The sequence below is a fragment of the Gordionus sp. m RMFG-2023 genome, chromosome 1 (assembly GCF_954871325.1).
Source record: "Gordionus sp. m RMFG-2023 chromosome 1, tfGorSpeb1-WG-v2, whole genome shotgun sequence".
NCBI lineage: Eukaryota > Metazoa > Nematomorpha > Gordioida > Chordodea > Parachordodidae > Gordionus > Gordionus sp. m RMFG-2023.
The window spans coordinates 10,783,408-10,799,277 of record NC_088775.1 but is presented as its reverse complement, the minus strand read 5'-3'; the positions used below and the strand labels follow the sequence as shown (position 1 = coordinate 10,799,277).

General features: G+C 26.5%; 1 protein-coding gene across 1 annotated transcript in view; it reads left to right on the top strand.

Annotated features, from left to right (window-relative positions):
- Positions 1–3,605: 3,605 nt before the first annotated feature.
- LOC135922735 (probable ATP-dependent RNA helicase DDX10) overlaps positions 3,606–15,870 on the top strand; it is a 28,981-nt gene continuing 16,716 nt past the window's right edge. Inside the window, exons 1-4 of the mRNA XM_065457182.1 lie at positions 3,606–3,732; positions 3,776–3,836; positions 3,888–4,018; positions 4,058–4,216. Coding sequence (XP_065313254.1) covers positions 3,643–3,732; positions 3,776–3,836; positions 3,888–4,018; positions 4,058–4,216 — 441 coding nt within the window. The 5' untranslated portion in view covers positions 3,606–3,642. The remainder of the gene's footprint in view (positions 3,733–3,775; positions 3,837–3,887; positions 4,019–4,057; positions 4,217–15,870) is intronic.

The following is a 15,870-nucleotide window of genomic DNA, read 5'->3' as shown; positions in this document are numbered from 1 at the left end:
AGAGACGAATCGTTAACGTTTGCCAGATAACTAATTTTCATTCAAACTTAATTAAGACTACGGAAGAATCATTAATGTTTGGATAACTAATATTCTATGAAACTCAATAAAGATTACCGAGACAAGTCGTTAACGTTGGGTACTAATATTCGTTCAAACTCGATACTAGGGAGACAAATCATTAACGTTGGGTTCAGATAACAATATTCGTGCAAACTCAATGAAGACTACAGAGGAAAATCATTAACGTTGGATCAAGATAACTAATACTCGATAATAAATAATGCATCTAATACCTAATTTGGGATTTTGAAAAGGAAACTACTCTACTATCAAAGATATTGGAAGGAAGATACATTCATATGTCGGGCCTATTTTATATTATTCAGATAAGGAATCGAATGGAATAAGTTAAAGAAAAAATATATATTCTCGAAAGTTTAAATCATATTTGAATAAAATAGTTCGGAATTATTGATAATTAGTAATAGAAATTCAAAGTTAATAAAACCGAATATATGACACGATTGAGAGAAACCATGATGAATTACTAAAAGTGTGTATATTCTTAAGTCACAACGTGGAAAAATATGGGTGCCGAATGAGCTCATTTATGGATATGTCATATTATTATTTATTTAAATTTTGTTTAATATTTATCATATCGCCTGATTTTATATAACACCTGTAGAACTCGTAATTTCTTTAAAGTATAAAAGGGACAAGATTTTATAATTATGACTTTTTGCTTTTTTTATAAATATATATTTGGACAATAACATTTGGAGTGAAAATTCATTAATTTTAGAGTTGTATTGTTAAATGTGTGAGTTATAAAATAGCATTGCATTACTGGTAGTTTTTTAGTATATAATTTTAACAATGCAGACCTCTACTAACAATAAAAAAAAATATAAATTTCCAAATAAAAACCTATAATAACTTGTTTAAACTAGTTTATATAAGTTTAGTTAGCCCCCATAAATTAAAAAAAAAGAGGATTCTGTATAAATATAAAAACATGTATATGCGGCCTGTTCACTAACAAGTCAAAGACCGCTGTGAACCATAATCCTTTGATAAAGTTCATCCAAGCCCATAGTAGATAATTTTTTTAGGACCAAACATGGTTCATATTTAATGTTAAAAAAAATGCCTCTACCGGGCCCAAACTTAAATTTTTTTGTCAAACCAAGCCCAGAGACCCATATCCAAAAATTTAATTTATTGTATTTAATGAAAATAAGCAATATTTAAGTGTATTTAGGAAATCATTTTGTTTACAATATTGGAATTTATTATTAGAAGAAAATATTTTTTATAAAGTGCCCCTAATCTTATTTTAGTATCTAATTTGATGTAAATAAGAAATTCCTTGGGTAGCTCTGTTTTATCCACATTAGATTGTCATACACTTTTAATGTAATTATATAATATAGGATCAGTTTTCAAGTTTGATTTAACAATCTAACTGTAAATATTAATTTAATGATTTTTTGATATGTAGTAGAATTGTATAAAAATAAATGCAGTACTAAAAAAGCTTAAATCAAATAATTTATAAAAAATATATAAATAAATGCATAAAAATATAATTATAAAAAATATCACAAAAATCAAAAAATATATTATCCAATATTATTTGGTTTTAAATCTTGGTAAGAATGGTGAGTATCAAAAATATGTTGAACTGCTGCAGACTTATCATCAGGAATATTATTTTTGTTTAATGTTGGGTATATTATATTATTGGTGTTTGAATGTGTATGTTTTGGTAAGGTTGACAATTTTAATGGATGGAAAAAAATGTAATATATTAACATAAAAAAAATATCAAAACAAAATGATATTAAGCAAAACAATAAAATGCCCAATTTTGTATAGATTATTAATGGTGAATAAACAAACCATAGTGACAATAGCAACATGTTTTCAATAAAAATTAAGGTATAAAAAAATGCAATTTTATATCTAGTCTTTCCTTCAACAATATTCATATAACTAAATATATAGACAACCCCAATTAATACATTATAAATAAATTCTGATAATATCTCATTTAATAAGTATGGTCTATCATTTTCTGATTTACAAAAATTAGATTTTTGCATATTTATCCATAACGTCATAGAAAGCCAATGAATAAAAATAAATATAAAAAAAGTTTGAGTAAAATTCAGTGAAAACAGTGCTAATATTAAAGTTCGTCCACCAATGGAAAATAGCTTCCATGAAAAATAAATAATTGATGCTTTTATTGTAATATTCAATTTGTACTTGTTAGAAAATCTCAAAATTCTATAATATGATGTAATACTCCAAGAAATTGATATCCAAGAACTTAATATTGCTACTACCTGTATATATAATACTTCAATATTAAATAATTTTAATGAATGACATTGATCACAGTTAAAAAATATATATATCTGCAGTATAAGTTGAGGTAAACTTTCAATATAAGTTTCAAATATTCTTAATAATGAAGAATCATGGTCATAGTAAGTTGCTAAAGATATATAATATTTTTTTTTAATTTGAGATTTTGCGATTATGCTCATAGAGGCATAATAAATTAAGTATAAATAGTTTAACATGGGTCCCGATTGAAGAATCACAACAATAATATGTATGATCCAGCTATATAATGGACTTGATTTTTTGAGATGTGAATCTTTTATAAACCAACAGATGCAGCAAACATTCATAATAAAAGATGATAAGAGAATGATAATGATTGTTAGAATTGCAGGCCATTTTTGATCATTTTGGTAGTAACTAATTGCCAACAAAATATCAGTGACTACATCAAAAATATAGGTATTAATTGATACAAACGTAAATATCAAATCAAAAAATCGATATCTTGTAAATTCTTTAACTTTAATTTCCATTTGATTAATTTTTTTTTTTAACCATAATTTTAAATTTATAAAACATATGTTATCAACAAAGAATTAAAAGCATGAATGTAAAATAAGATCCCATGCCCTAATACTAATAGGTCAAAAATAGTAGCAATTCCTAATCAACGGTAATAATTTAATTCCCCAATATTTTTAAGTTTCAAATTAGTGAATAAAAAGGTTGGTATTTTATTGCACATATATAAATCTCAGCGTCCCTAAGGTTAGCAGATCAAACAACTGCTCACCGATTACTGGATTAAAAATAAAATCTGACCCAATTTTCTTCAAAATTTACTTTATGCAACATACATATTTATATTAATATACTTCTTACTCGTAAACATTGAATCTTAAAAAAATATATACAATTTAAAGGACTATTGTCAAAACAAAGAAATCATCAGAAATAGATAGTTTTTAGTAAGGCGGCATTATACTTCTAATTAGATTTACTAAAAATATATATAATTTTTATACTCCCCAAATATATTTATTCTTGATATAAGTGATAATAGTTAGAAATATAAATTTCGTAACACTATATTAGATTCATCATAGGGACAAATCTAAGTTAGAAATGAAAAGAGATATTTAATACTTCTATATCTGATTATAATCTAATTGAGATTATTTTTCAATGTGACTAGTTATTTATACTGTCAATATTTAGTACTTATAAAGATTTTTCTAATAAAAGAAATATTAGTAACTTATCTATGCACGGTTTATATTTATGAAAACTCAAAAAATTTTTACTAAAAAGCCCAAAAAATGGGAAGTTGAAAATAAAGAAATTATATTACTAAATAATAAACTAAATTCAGTTATTAAATATTAATATTTTATTTTAATAATTTTAAATGTAGGACTTGCCATTTTTACTAAATTCTTTTAATGATTATCCAATTTCTAAAAAGACTTTCCATGGTATATTTATTATATATTTAAAACGTAACATTATCATTTTATTACTATCAGCTTTGAAGCAAAACAATTATGTAGTTCCTACAGATATTCAAAAAGAGTCAATACTTTTAGCACTAAAAGGGCATGATATATTGGGAGCAGCTAAAACAGGATCTGGAAAGACCTTAGCATTTTTGATTCCAGTTAATTTAATTATTAGATATATTTTTAAACTTAATTAGGTTTTAGAGAATTTATATCGTGCTAACTGGACATCAATGGATGGATTAGGTGCTTTAATAATTTCACCCACTCGAGAATTAGCTTATCAAACTTTTGAGATACTAAAAAGGATTGGTTGTAAGCATGAATTTTCAGCTGGCATAGTTATTGGTGGAAAGGTTATTTCCTTTTTATATTAAATAGTAAATATAATATCCAAATTTTTATATATTATATCCAGAAATGTACTGATAATAGGTAAAAATTCAATACTCATGTTATTGATCCACTTTCCATTTTAACTGATACCAATATTTAAAAAGGATAATTAACCTCCATAAATTAAATAAAATATTTAATAAATATATTTTGATGAATTATATCTTTACTTATTTTTTATAGTATCTGAAAGGCATCAGCCAATACCATGTTAGCATTTTTAGTATTAGTTTCTATAATGACTGCAGCTAGAGGTGGTATTAGTACATCTCTGACATTAAGTTGAAATATATAATAATAAAATAATTAACAAATCCTATAAAGTTCAATAAAAACAACTTGTCATATTTATTACATACCCAATTTAATCTATAAGTTATATTTGTTTCCAATTCAGACACATAGCCAAGAATCTTCATTGGCAGGGGGAGGGGGGCAAAATTTATACAAGGACAAGACCTGCCTTATTTAAAAAGTGAGTTTGCAGGATTTTCAATGATTAAAATGATAAAAAATGAGACAAACACAATCACATTTTATATAAATATTGATGAATTTTTTGTCAAATTATGAGTATATCAATTTTTAGTTCAATATTATGCTATTTACAAAATAAAATAATAATAAAATAAATAAAAATCTCTACATATTAATTGGAGGAATCTATTTTATTTAAAAGTTTCTCATCTTTGGAAATAAATTGGTTGCAATTAATGTTAAAATTTTGCTTTACCTGCAATTCAACTTTTAATAAATGAGAGTGAATAACAATTTTTTCCAACATTTATTCATTAAACGAAAAATTCTCTATCAGGCAGCATTTGAAAAGGGAATTGAAAATACGTTATTATAAAAAATTTGCGAGTTTATTGCTTGATTATAGTTTAAAAATTTCATTCATTTTTTTTGATAATTTAAATCTGATAAATTCTTCATGTAACAAATTCTCCTAGCATATTGATATTTATATTTTTAAATTTAAAGCTCTCTACAATTTGTTCATATACTGTTCAATGTCATATATTTAAAATATTTTTACTTTAAAACTGCAGCATCATGGGGGGGGGGGTGCAGGGGCTCAAGCCCCCGATTTTTTATACCATGGTAGCTAAAAAAGAAAGATCGTTTTGAAAATGTTGGCCAAAAACAAGGTCATTTTGATGAAAATGTTAGAAGGTTATTTTGAAAATGTTAGCTAAAAAAAGGTCATTTTAAAAATAATTTAGAAAAATTAAGTTTGAGCCCCCTGAGTTTGTAAAAGCTACTGATGCAGGTTTAAAATCATATCTTTTTTTAATATACTGGACATTTTTTTAATATAATTCTGAACTAATTTTTTTATATTCTTCTACACTGTCCATTTCCGAACACATGCTTAATGATGATTTTACAATTGTACCATAAATTCTATGATGATATTGAGCCTTTATTATGCCAATCATATCCTCCATAATTGATAATAAGTCGATTATTATTATAACTTGATTAGATTTAAGATATCAATTTATCTAAAAGGCCGCATACAGTTAAGATTAGGCCCAGATAGGCTTTTAATTCTTTGAAAAATGATTTTAAAAGTATTGGTGGATTAAAAAAAATTTTTTTTAAAGGTTCAAAATGTATGCTTTCCTACAGCAGGAACAGCAATAGCAATTTTGTAGGAACATTTTCTATGAGATTTACCCATACCATATCATATGCATTCATTATTTCTTTAAGTTCTTTTATCTTATATTTTGATCTATTGAATTTATTCTTTGTTATTGATTCAATATCAAAGTGTATTTCCTTGCTACTTGAACTTGAAGAGTGTGCATCATCTAAATGTACAATCCTAACATTTTTTAAATTCATTTCAAAAGTTATCCAAAAAGATAACTGATATTTAATAAAATGTGAATGAAATATACAACTATCTTTTTAATATTCATTTATGGGTAATTCCATGACAAATTGACCAGCGATTTGGCCGACCATCTCAAAAATGAATGAAACTTGGCATGTTAGTTATTTATGTTGTAAATGTTAATAAAATCAATTTTAGGTGCTGGCCCAACCAGATCCAAAGATATACGCCTTCAAAGTCGAAAATTGCGAAGTGCAGGATTTCATTAAATCTTGTTATTTTAAAAAATACTTAAGATAGAGTTACAAATTATATACCATTTTATAGCCCTTAAAATTTTACGTTGGAAAATATAAAAAAAAAATTAAAAAATTTCAAGTGTTTTTTTATTTCCAGTAAAATAAAAAATTAACATTGTTAAAGGGATTTTTTTTGGGTGTTAATATTCACTAAAAATGTTTATTACCTTTATATTAAATGATTTAATAAAAAATCTCGATAGCCATTTTTGTTTTTTTAATTTTATTTAAATTTTTGTTATTTTTATAAATAAAAAAATGCAATATAAATGCGTTATATTAAATTTTTTTATAATATATAATTTTTAATAAAAATATGAATAGGATTGTGATTAAAATTAAAAAATCAATTTAGTATAACCAAGAATGATGTCCTGGGGCGATATGTAAGCAGGCAGCCCATACAGATATGATTTTATTAGGACGCTATATTGTAAAATAAACATATTTTAAAATATACACAAACAAAATGGAAATAAATACCTCTTGTTTTAATCTTTTCTCATTTTGTGCTTATTAATAGAATTTCTTGAGACGATAATTTGTAGGTACATCCTTTCACTGTTATAGGATTTACCACTGTTATTATTTGATTAATGGGTAACCATATCTTTTCCGCAATTGTGGGGTAAAAGAAGGATGGTGATGGTCAATGGGGATGTAAAAAGGAAATATATCTCCTCAATAATTTCATTCTTTTTTAGTACTTTTGCTAACCACCAAAAATCGTCATAAACACATGTTATGAATTCTTTAATATCGGCAAAAGACAAATTATCGGCAATTGAGATATTATTAATTTGAAAGTCCTCTGTATATGAATATATTTTTGATTTAAGTTTACTTAAACTCAAAGGAATATAACATGTATTTCCCGAGTTCATGGAATGGGACCAGCTAAATTGAATCTTTCTCGTAGTTTAATATCTTGTGAATTGTATTGTTCGTTGGTTATATATGTAAAATTTACTGATGGCATGTTTTGTTTTGCAAATTGATATAAATCAACTGGCGTTAAAATGTGCCCAGAACTGATGCACTGAAGTCTTGAACGTGCTGCTAATCTTTTTAATGTTCCGCTAAGGCCGTCACATGGACCTTTTCCATGGGATGTAGCTGAAAAATGCCATTCAGCTGCTACACCAAAATCTGATTCATGATAACATAGATTTATTAAAAAATTTCTGTTTTTATATTGCACAGCTGATCCGTCAGAGCAGTAATATATTTTGTTTAGCTTTTTGCTGAATTGATTGGTCAAAAATTTTATCATTTTAGTCTGGTATAAATGTAATGCAATAACATTATGTTGAAGTGACTCTGATATTACCATATAAATAAGGTTTTTTATATTGCCCTTATTATTATGATGTATCGTGGCTTGATTATTATTCCAGTGGAATCTTAAACAGTGTTTTGGATTATAAATGCATAATTTTCAGAGAAATCACAAATTATCATAAATTCATTTGGTTGTAAAAAATGTTAAGTTTTGAAATATATGATTGATTGGTAGCGATGATAGGAATAAAAATAATAAAATAAGCTGATAAAATCGTTATTTTCAAATAATAACGATGTAGATCCACAACAATGAATGGATATGTCTACAAATTATGGCCTTAGGGATTCTATTAATAAGCTCAAAATTATAATAGTTTAAATATAAAATTTTAAAATATGTTTATTTTACAATATCGCGTCAATAAAATAATATCTGTATGGGCTGCCTGTTTACATATCGCTCCAGGACATCATTCTTGGTTAAACTCAAGTAATTTTTTAATTTTAAATACAATACTATTCATATTTTTATTAAAAATTATATATTATAAAATTTTTTAATATAACGCCATCTATATTGAATTTTATTATTTATAAAAATAATAAAAATTCAAATAAAATTAAAAAAACGAAAATGGTTATCGAGATTTTTTATTAAATCGTTTAATATAAAGGTAATAAACATTTTTAGTGAATATTAACACCCAAAAAATCTCTTCCTAACAATGTTAATTTTTTATTTTTACCGGAAATAAGAAAATACTTGAAATTTTTTTTTATTTTCTAACGTAAAATTTTAAGGGCTATAAAATGATATATAATTTGTAACTCTATCTAAAATATTTTTCAAAATAACAAGATTTAATGAAATCACGCACTTCGCGATTTTTGACTTTGAAAGCGTATATCTTTGGATCTGGTTGGGCTAGCACTTTAAAATTGATTTTATTAACATTTACAACATAAATAACTAACATGCCAAGTTTCATTCATTTTTGAGATGGTCGGCCGAAAATCTCGTTTTTTTGGTCGATTTGACGTGGAATCACCCTTATTTGATATTAATCCTAAATAAACTAGCATATACCTCAAGGATTTTTAAAGATTTATGACTTTTTAGCGGGACTACGCTCTCTAAAGCGGGACGTATGGCAGGACTCAGGACTAGTGTTGTTAATTGGTTGGTTGTGTAGTGCTCAGACCCGGGGTTTGGGTCTAAAATATCGACTAAACCAGCTCTGCGCACGAAACCCGGTCTGTGCACGGGGTTCAGACCCGGGGTCTATTTACATTCATTTAAAAACATAAGATATGATATAAAAATAAATAATAATATCAAAAATATAAATAAGAGGGGCGGGGAAGGAAACATGGAGCCGACTACCAAGCTGATTTTATATAAAAATATCATATATTTGTATATAAAAGAAATCAAATTCATACAGAATTATACAAATTATTATTTTATCACCAGTTTCAAAAAATTAATCGGTTAGGGGGGCTCATTATTCTTTTTTTTCTTTTTTTTTAATATTATTTTTTTGGTTACTTTTTAATGATTGGTTAATTTTTTATTTTATTTTTAAATTAATATATCTTATTTTATTTAAGATTTTTTGAAATATTAAATAATTTTTTAGCGTTTATATATGCGATTGCTTACAAATTTTTAAGGGGATGGAAGTTAACTTTAGGGGGGGGGGGAGGGGTTTATTATATAAATGAAAAGCAGTTTTATTTTATTAAATCAAAATGTAGTATTAAATAACGCATTTTCATTCAATATAATCGAAATTATATTAATAAATTTCCTAATCTCTTTTTGTTTTTCCCATATCGCCAATGGCCCCTACACTTTTTGAGCGAATGAAAAAGAATACCCCCATGAAAAGTATCCCCCCCCCTCTCCTAAAAATGATAATTATTACACCCATAAATTTCAAAAATAATTTTTATTGCATCAATTTTTAATATATAATATAAATAAAATGCAAAAAATATATACTTTCTAAATATTATTTTTAAATTAATAATTTAGGTAAATAAGGGGAAGAGAAAGCGAAAGAATTTATAATTTCATCAGTATTTAATTGTTTAAATAAATTTTTTTCCTGATAATATGGTTAAATTATTGAGAAAAGAATCTTTCATGGTACTGCGAAGTCTTGTTTTAATTAATTTAATTTTACTCATGACTCTTTCGGCAGTACATGAGGTTGTGGGAATGGTAAATATTTATATAAAATTCTTAAATTAGGGAAAGCATAAAAATTTAAAAGTAAACGAAAAGGTAAAATAAATGAATAGTTTTTCCAATCTGAATCGTAAGTCCCTGAATTATCATCATCATCAGGAGAAGCTAAATAATGTATTGGTAAAAATATTTTAATTAAATAAATTTACAATTCTCAGAATCTGACAAATCTTTAGATTATTAAACCTCTAGGTCATGAGTAATAATTACATTCCCCATTTTGGCCATCTTATAAATATTTCTAAACTTCAACATTTCTTCGAAAATTTGACTTGAATTTAAATTGTAATATTCCAGATATCCTCGATATCTTCTTTAATAATTGATTTTTCTGCCATTCCCTTTGGCGTAAAAAATGATGTTTGATGTAAAAATTTCATGGAATCATCATTAAATCTTTCGTTAAACTGTATAATAATTAAATCGAGTGCAGCATAAAACACACCTATTTTAAAGCTAAAAAAAATTCCTATATTTAATGATGAAAGTATATATATCTCTCCTTTTTGGATTGTAATGTTTGAAGTCTAGAACTTTCAAAATCAAAAGGTAGATTTCTCTCCTTCATAAAGCTATTTGTCCAATTTTGAGTAACATTCTTAAAAGCTACTATTTCAAAGCTTTTCTTTATATCGTTAATATTAAGCCCACTCTAATGTGATCTATCCATTTATCATCTCTTATATTATGCGATTTGCAATTTTTTATTAGGCATTTGTATTTTTTTTGGTTAATATTTTTAGGCATATTTAATTGGAAAAATAATTTATGACAAGAAATCTCGTATAACAAATTTACTAAACATCGACCAAAATTTTCGTCATTATATTAAATTAAATATTGAGTGGGGGGGGGTGTGTCTTATTATTACATTTATAAACCAGAAATCACATGATCATGATGAATGTAAAAAAAATTATTTTTTTAAATTATAAAAAAATTTAAAAATAAGTACCCCACTTGAAGCAGTTGCTTCGGACCCCCCCCCCCTTTGCTTCCGTTGTAGGGGCCCTTGCATATCGCATTATGGAATTGCAACAATATGTGTATTTCTAAAAATTATATTCAGTATTTTCTGAACGTTTGATATTTATTCTCGACGTTTGAGAATTTTTTTGAGCATTTCTGTTTAAATTCCGCGAATCGACAACTTGAGTTGACTTAGTTCTACGAACTTAGTCGACTAGAGGACGAATAGTTCTATGAACTTAGTTGACTAGAGGTCGAATAGTTCTATGAACTTGATTAGTTGTTATTCATTAATAAAACATTTGTTCTGTTTTTTTCTTTATCTTTAGACTTCCAACTTGAGTCGTTATACGAGTTTTACGTCTACTAGAAGACGAATTAATGTGTCGTTTTTTCTACTCAGACTCAAACGGGTGGTTTTTTACGACTTCAACCCAAAGTTGTGGTCGTTTTATTCGATCCGATCCGATCCAAAATATGGGTATCGGCTTATTTATTTATTTTTAATGATATACTGGCCATTAGTCTAAATAAAATATATACATTTTGCCAAAGAAACCGCCAAGTATCTAGGTGACAATTGTCAAATTAAAAAATTCTATGGTAGGCAAGATATTCGAAATTTTGATATATATTTTTTATAAGAAATTTTTTTCGTGGTTAACATAAACATCTTAAAAATAGCAAAATATGATGATATTTTATTATAATTTATATTTAATATAAATATAATGAAATAAAAAATAATATAATATACATTTAAAATATAATATTATGTTAAAAATTCCCATTCCAATATATATTCCGATCGGTAGAGAGAACAAACTGCAAACCTCGCTTTAAATAATATTTAAACAAATATATAAATATTACTAATTTTATTGAGATAAATAATATTATTATATAACATGCATGATTCTTAATGTTCTTAAACGGCTAGAATTTTCTAAATTAATATTCAGTGCCTGAAGTTATCTAAAATTTCAATTTATGTTTTAAAATTGACTGCATTTTAGACTTTTACGAATAATAAATTAAGTTAAAAATAACCTATTAACAAAAATATTTAAATTTATAGATATTTTACTTAAATCAATTTCTAAATAAGTGATATTTTACATTATTATTCTTACCTCTCTAATTGATGTATGTTTATTAAAAATATGATTGCATATACTGTTACACCTGAGAAATTATTGCCCATCACGAAGAGACATTGTATCTATGTCCCAGGAGTAAGTGCCATACATTGCTTCAGCGTCGATGGGGCCATCTTGTTCCTCAGTTTAGTCATAATATTTCCGGCCAAGGAAAAAGCTCTTTCCGATGCCACTGAGGTTGTCTGTTGGCATAGATAGTCCCTATCATTGCTAAATGAGGAAAACGTTCAGAATTTCCTCACCACCAATCTAATATATGTGTAATTTCGGGAGAGAGTGGCTCATCGAGATATGTCATTAATTCACTATTATCATTAGTTCCATTTGATGCGCTTTTTCTAAATATGGATAAATATAAAATATTAAAGATTATATATTAAGATTGAACAAATATACCTTTTTTTCAATCCCTGTAATATTGAAATGGTTTTAGAATTTGAGGGATTGTTATTATTATCAAATTTGTACGCATCAAATGGCTCGGACATATATTTTTCAAAAATATCAAAATATTTATTTGCGAGGTCTTCCTTTTGATTTGTAATCATCGAATTTTAGATCCTAGGATCAAGTAATGTCGCTGCATAATTGTATGGGGTGAATATATATTCACTATATTTGTTAGCTTTTTTTAACATAAGAGTTGCAGCCTTTTTTATTGATAAATCAGAAATAATCACAGTATAATTATTCAAATTCTGAATTATATCATTAAAAAATAATAGGGCAATCCCAATTGTGGGAGATTGGGTGGATATTTCTACGGTTATTTGATAAAATGGTAATAGAAATTCTTCCAACTTTAAGAAGAACGCACAATCATCAGGAGTTGGAGTAATATCTGCCCCTATTATACCTTGTTTGATCAGGTCTTGTATAGCATTCATATTCTAAAAAGATAAATATTAAGAAAAAGAATATAATAAATATACAATAATAATTATTACCTTATTAATAGAGGATATCATTAGGTATTTGCTGTTCCATCGCGTTTTAACAGTAAGAGGTATCTTAGTTGCCCCACTTACTGCTTTGTATGATTGCATGAATTTTGACGAGCTATGTAATTTAGCCACTATCTGTTCTATATTTTTCAATTTCTCCTCAAAACAATTAAGGCCCACCTTTACTAATAAATTAATGATGTGGGCCAAGCAGCGATGTCCATATAAAATTTTTGATTAATGGGATTGATAATATTTTTGCAGCATTTCGAGTGCCTTGACCTCATTAGATCCATTATCATGTGTTATTGACAGTATTCTATTTTTTAATTTGAATTCTTCTAATGAAGATAAGACAATTTTGCAAATTTCATCTCCTGTGTGTGGATGAGGAAACGCAATAATATCCAATACCAGATTGATATTTACCCAATTTTTATTTATATAATGAAAGGTAAGGGCACAGAAGGACATGTTATTATTACCAGTCCAGATATCAGTAGTAATAGAAAACAAATTTGTATGATTATTTAATTTTCCAATTAAGTTATTTTTGGCCAAATTATATACATTATCAAGATTTTTTTTAATGGTCTGTCTACACCATAACTTAATATTTTTATTTGCATAATTGAATATTCTTTTAAAGGCTGGATTATCAATGGTGCTAAAAGATATATTTGTCTTTATTAGGAATATTAGGATTAGTTTATTAATCATCAAATTTTCATGGGGTAAGGGCTTCCGCATCCCAGGCATCTTGTCATAAATGGAGGATCCCTGAGCCATCTCATTAAATATGTTTGGATGCACTGATTTCATATGTTTTTTCAAATTCGCTAAATATAAAAAAAAATAATTCCATATATTTTATAATTCTCCATTATTGGTTTTAATAAATTAGTCAGTAATATTCCCAATAAAGACAAATATATTTAGCACCAATTGATAATCCAGCCTTTAAAAGAATATTCAATTATGTAAATAAAAATATTAAGTTATGGTGTAGACAGACCATTAAAAAAAATCTTGATAATGTATATAATTTATCCAAAAATAACTTAATTGGAAAATTAAATAATCATACAAATTTGTTTTCTATTACTACTGATATCTGGACTGGTAATAATAACATGTCCTTCTGTGCCCTTACTTTTCATTATATAAATAAAAATTGGGTAAATATCAATCTGGTATTGGATATTATTGCGTTTCCTCATCCACACACAGGAGATGAAATTTGCAAAATTGTCTTATCTTCATTAGAAGAATTCAAATTAAAAAATAGAATACTGTCAATAACACATGATAATGGATCTAATGAGGTCAAGGCACTCGAAATGCTGCAAAAATATTATCAATCCCATTAATCAAAAATTTTATATGGACATCGCAGCTTGGCCCACATCATTAATTTATTAGTAAAGGTGGGCCTTAATTGTTTTGAGGAGAAATTGAAAAATATAGAACAGATAGTGGCTAAATTACATAGCTCGTCAAAATTCATGCAATCATACAAAGCAGTAAGTGGGGCAACTAAGATACCTCTTACTGTTAAAACGCGATGGAACAGCAAATACCTAATGATATCCTCTATTAATAAGGTAATAATTATTATTGTATATTTATTATATTCTTTTTCTTAATATTTATCTTTTTAGAATATGAATGCTCCTGATCAAACAAGGTATAATAGGGGCAGATATTACTCCAACTCCTGATGATTGTGCGTTCTTCTTAAAGTTGGAAGAATTTCTATTACCATTTTATCAAATAACCGTAGAAATATCCACCCAATCTCCCACAATTGGGATTGCCCTATTATTTTTTAATGATATAATTCAGAATTTGAATAATTATACTGTGATTATTTCTGATTTATCAATAAAAAAGGCTGCAACTCTTATGTTAAAAAAAGCTAACAAATATAGTGAATATATATTCACCCCATACAATTATGCAGCGACATTACTTGATCCTAGGATCTAAAATTCGATGATTACAAATCAAAAGGAAGACCTCGCAAATAAATATTTTGATATTTTTGAAAAATATATGTCCGAGCCATTTGATGCGTACAAATTTGATAATAATAACAATCCCTCAAATTCTAAAACCATTTCAATATTACAGGGATTGAAAAAAAGGTATATTTGTTCAATCTTAATATATAATCTTTAATATTTTATATTTATCCATATTTAGAAAAAGCGCATCAAATGGAACTAATGATAATAGTGAATTAATGACATATCTCGATGAGCCACTCTCTCCCGAAATTACACATATATTAGATTGGTGGTGAGGAAATTCTGAACTTCCTCATTTAGCAATGATGGCCAGGGACTATCTATGCCAACAGACAACCTCAGTGGCATCGGAAAGAGCTTTTTCCTTGGCCGGAAATATTATGACTAAACTGAGGAACAAGATGGCCCCATCGAAGCTGAAGCATTGTATGGCACTATCCTCCTGGGACATAGATATAATGTCTCTTCGTGATGGGCAATAATTTCTCAGGTGTAACAGTATATGCAATCATATTTTTAATAAACATACATCAATTAGAGAGGTAAGAATAATAATATTAAATATCACTTATTTACAAATTGATTTAAGTAAAATATCTATAAATTTAAATATTTTTGTTAATAGGTTATTTTTAGCTTAATTTATTATTCGTAAAAGTCTAAAATGCAGTCAATTTTAAAACATTAATTGAAATTTCAGATAACTGCAGGCACGTGAATATTAATTTAGAAAATTCTAGCCGTTTAAGAACATTATGTATCATGCATGTTATATAATAATATTATTTATCTCAATAAAATTAGTATTATTTATATATTTGTTTAAAT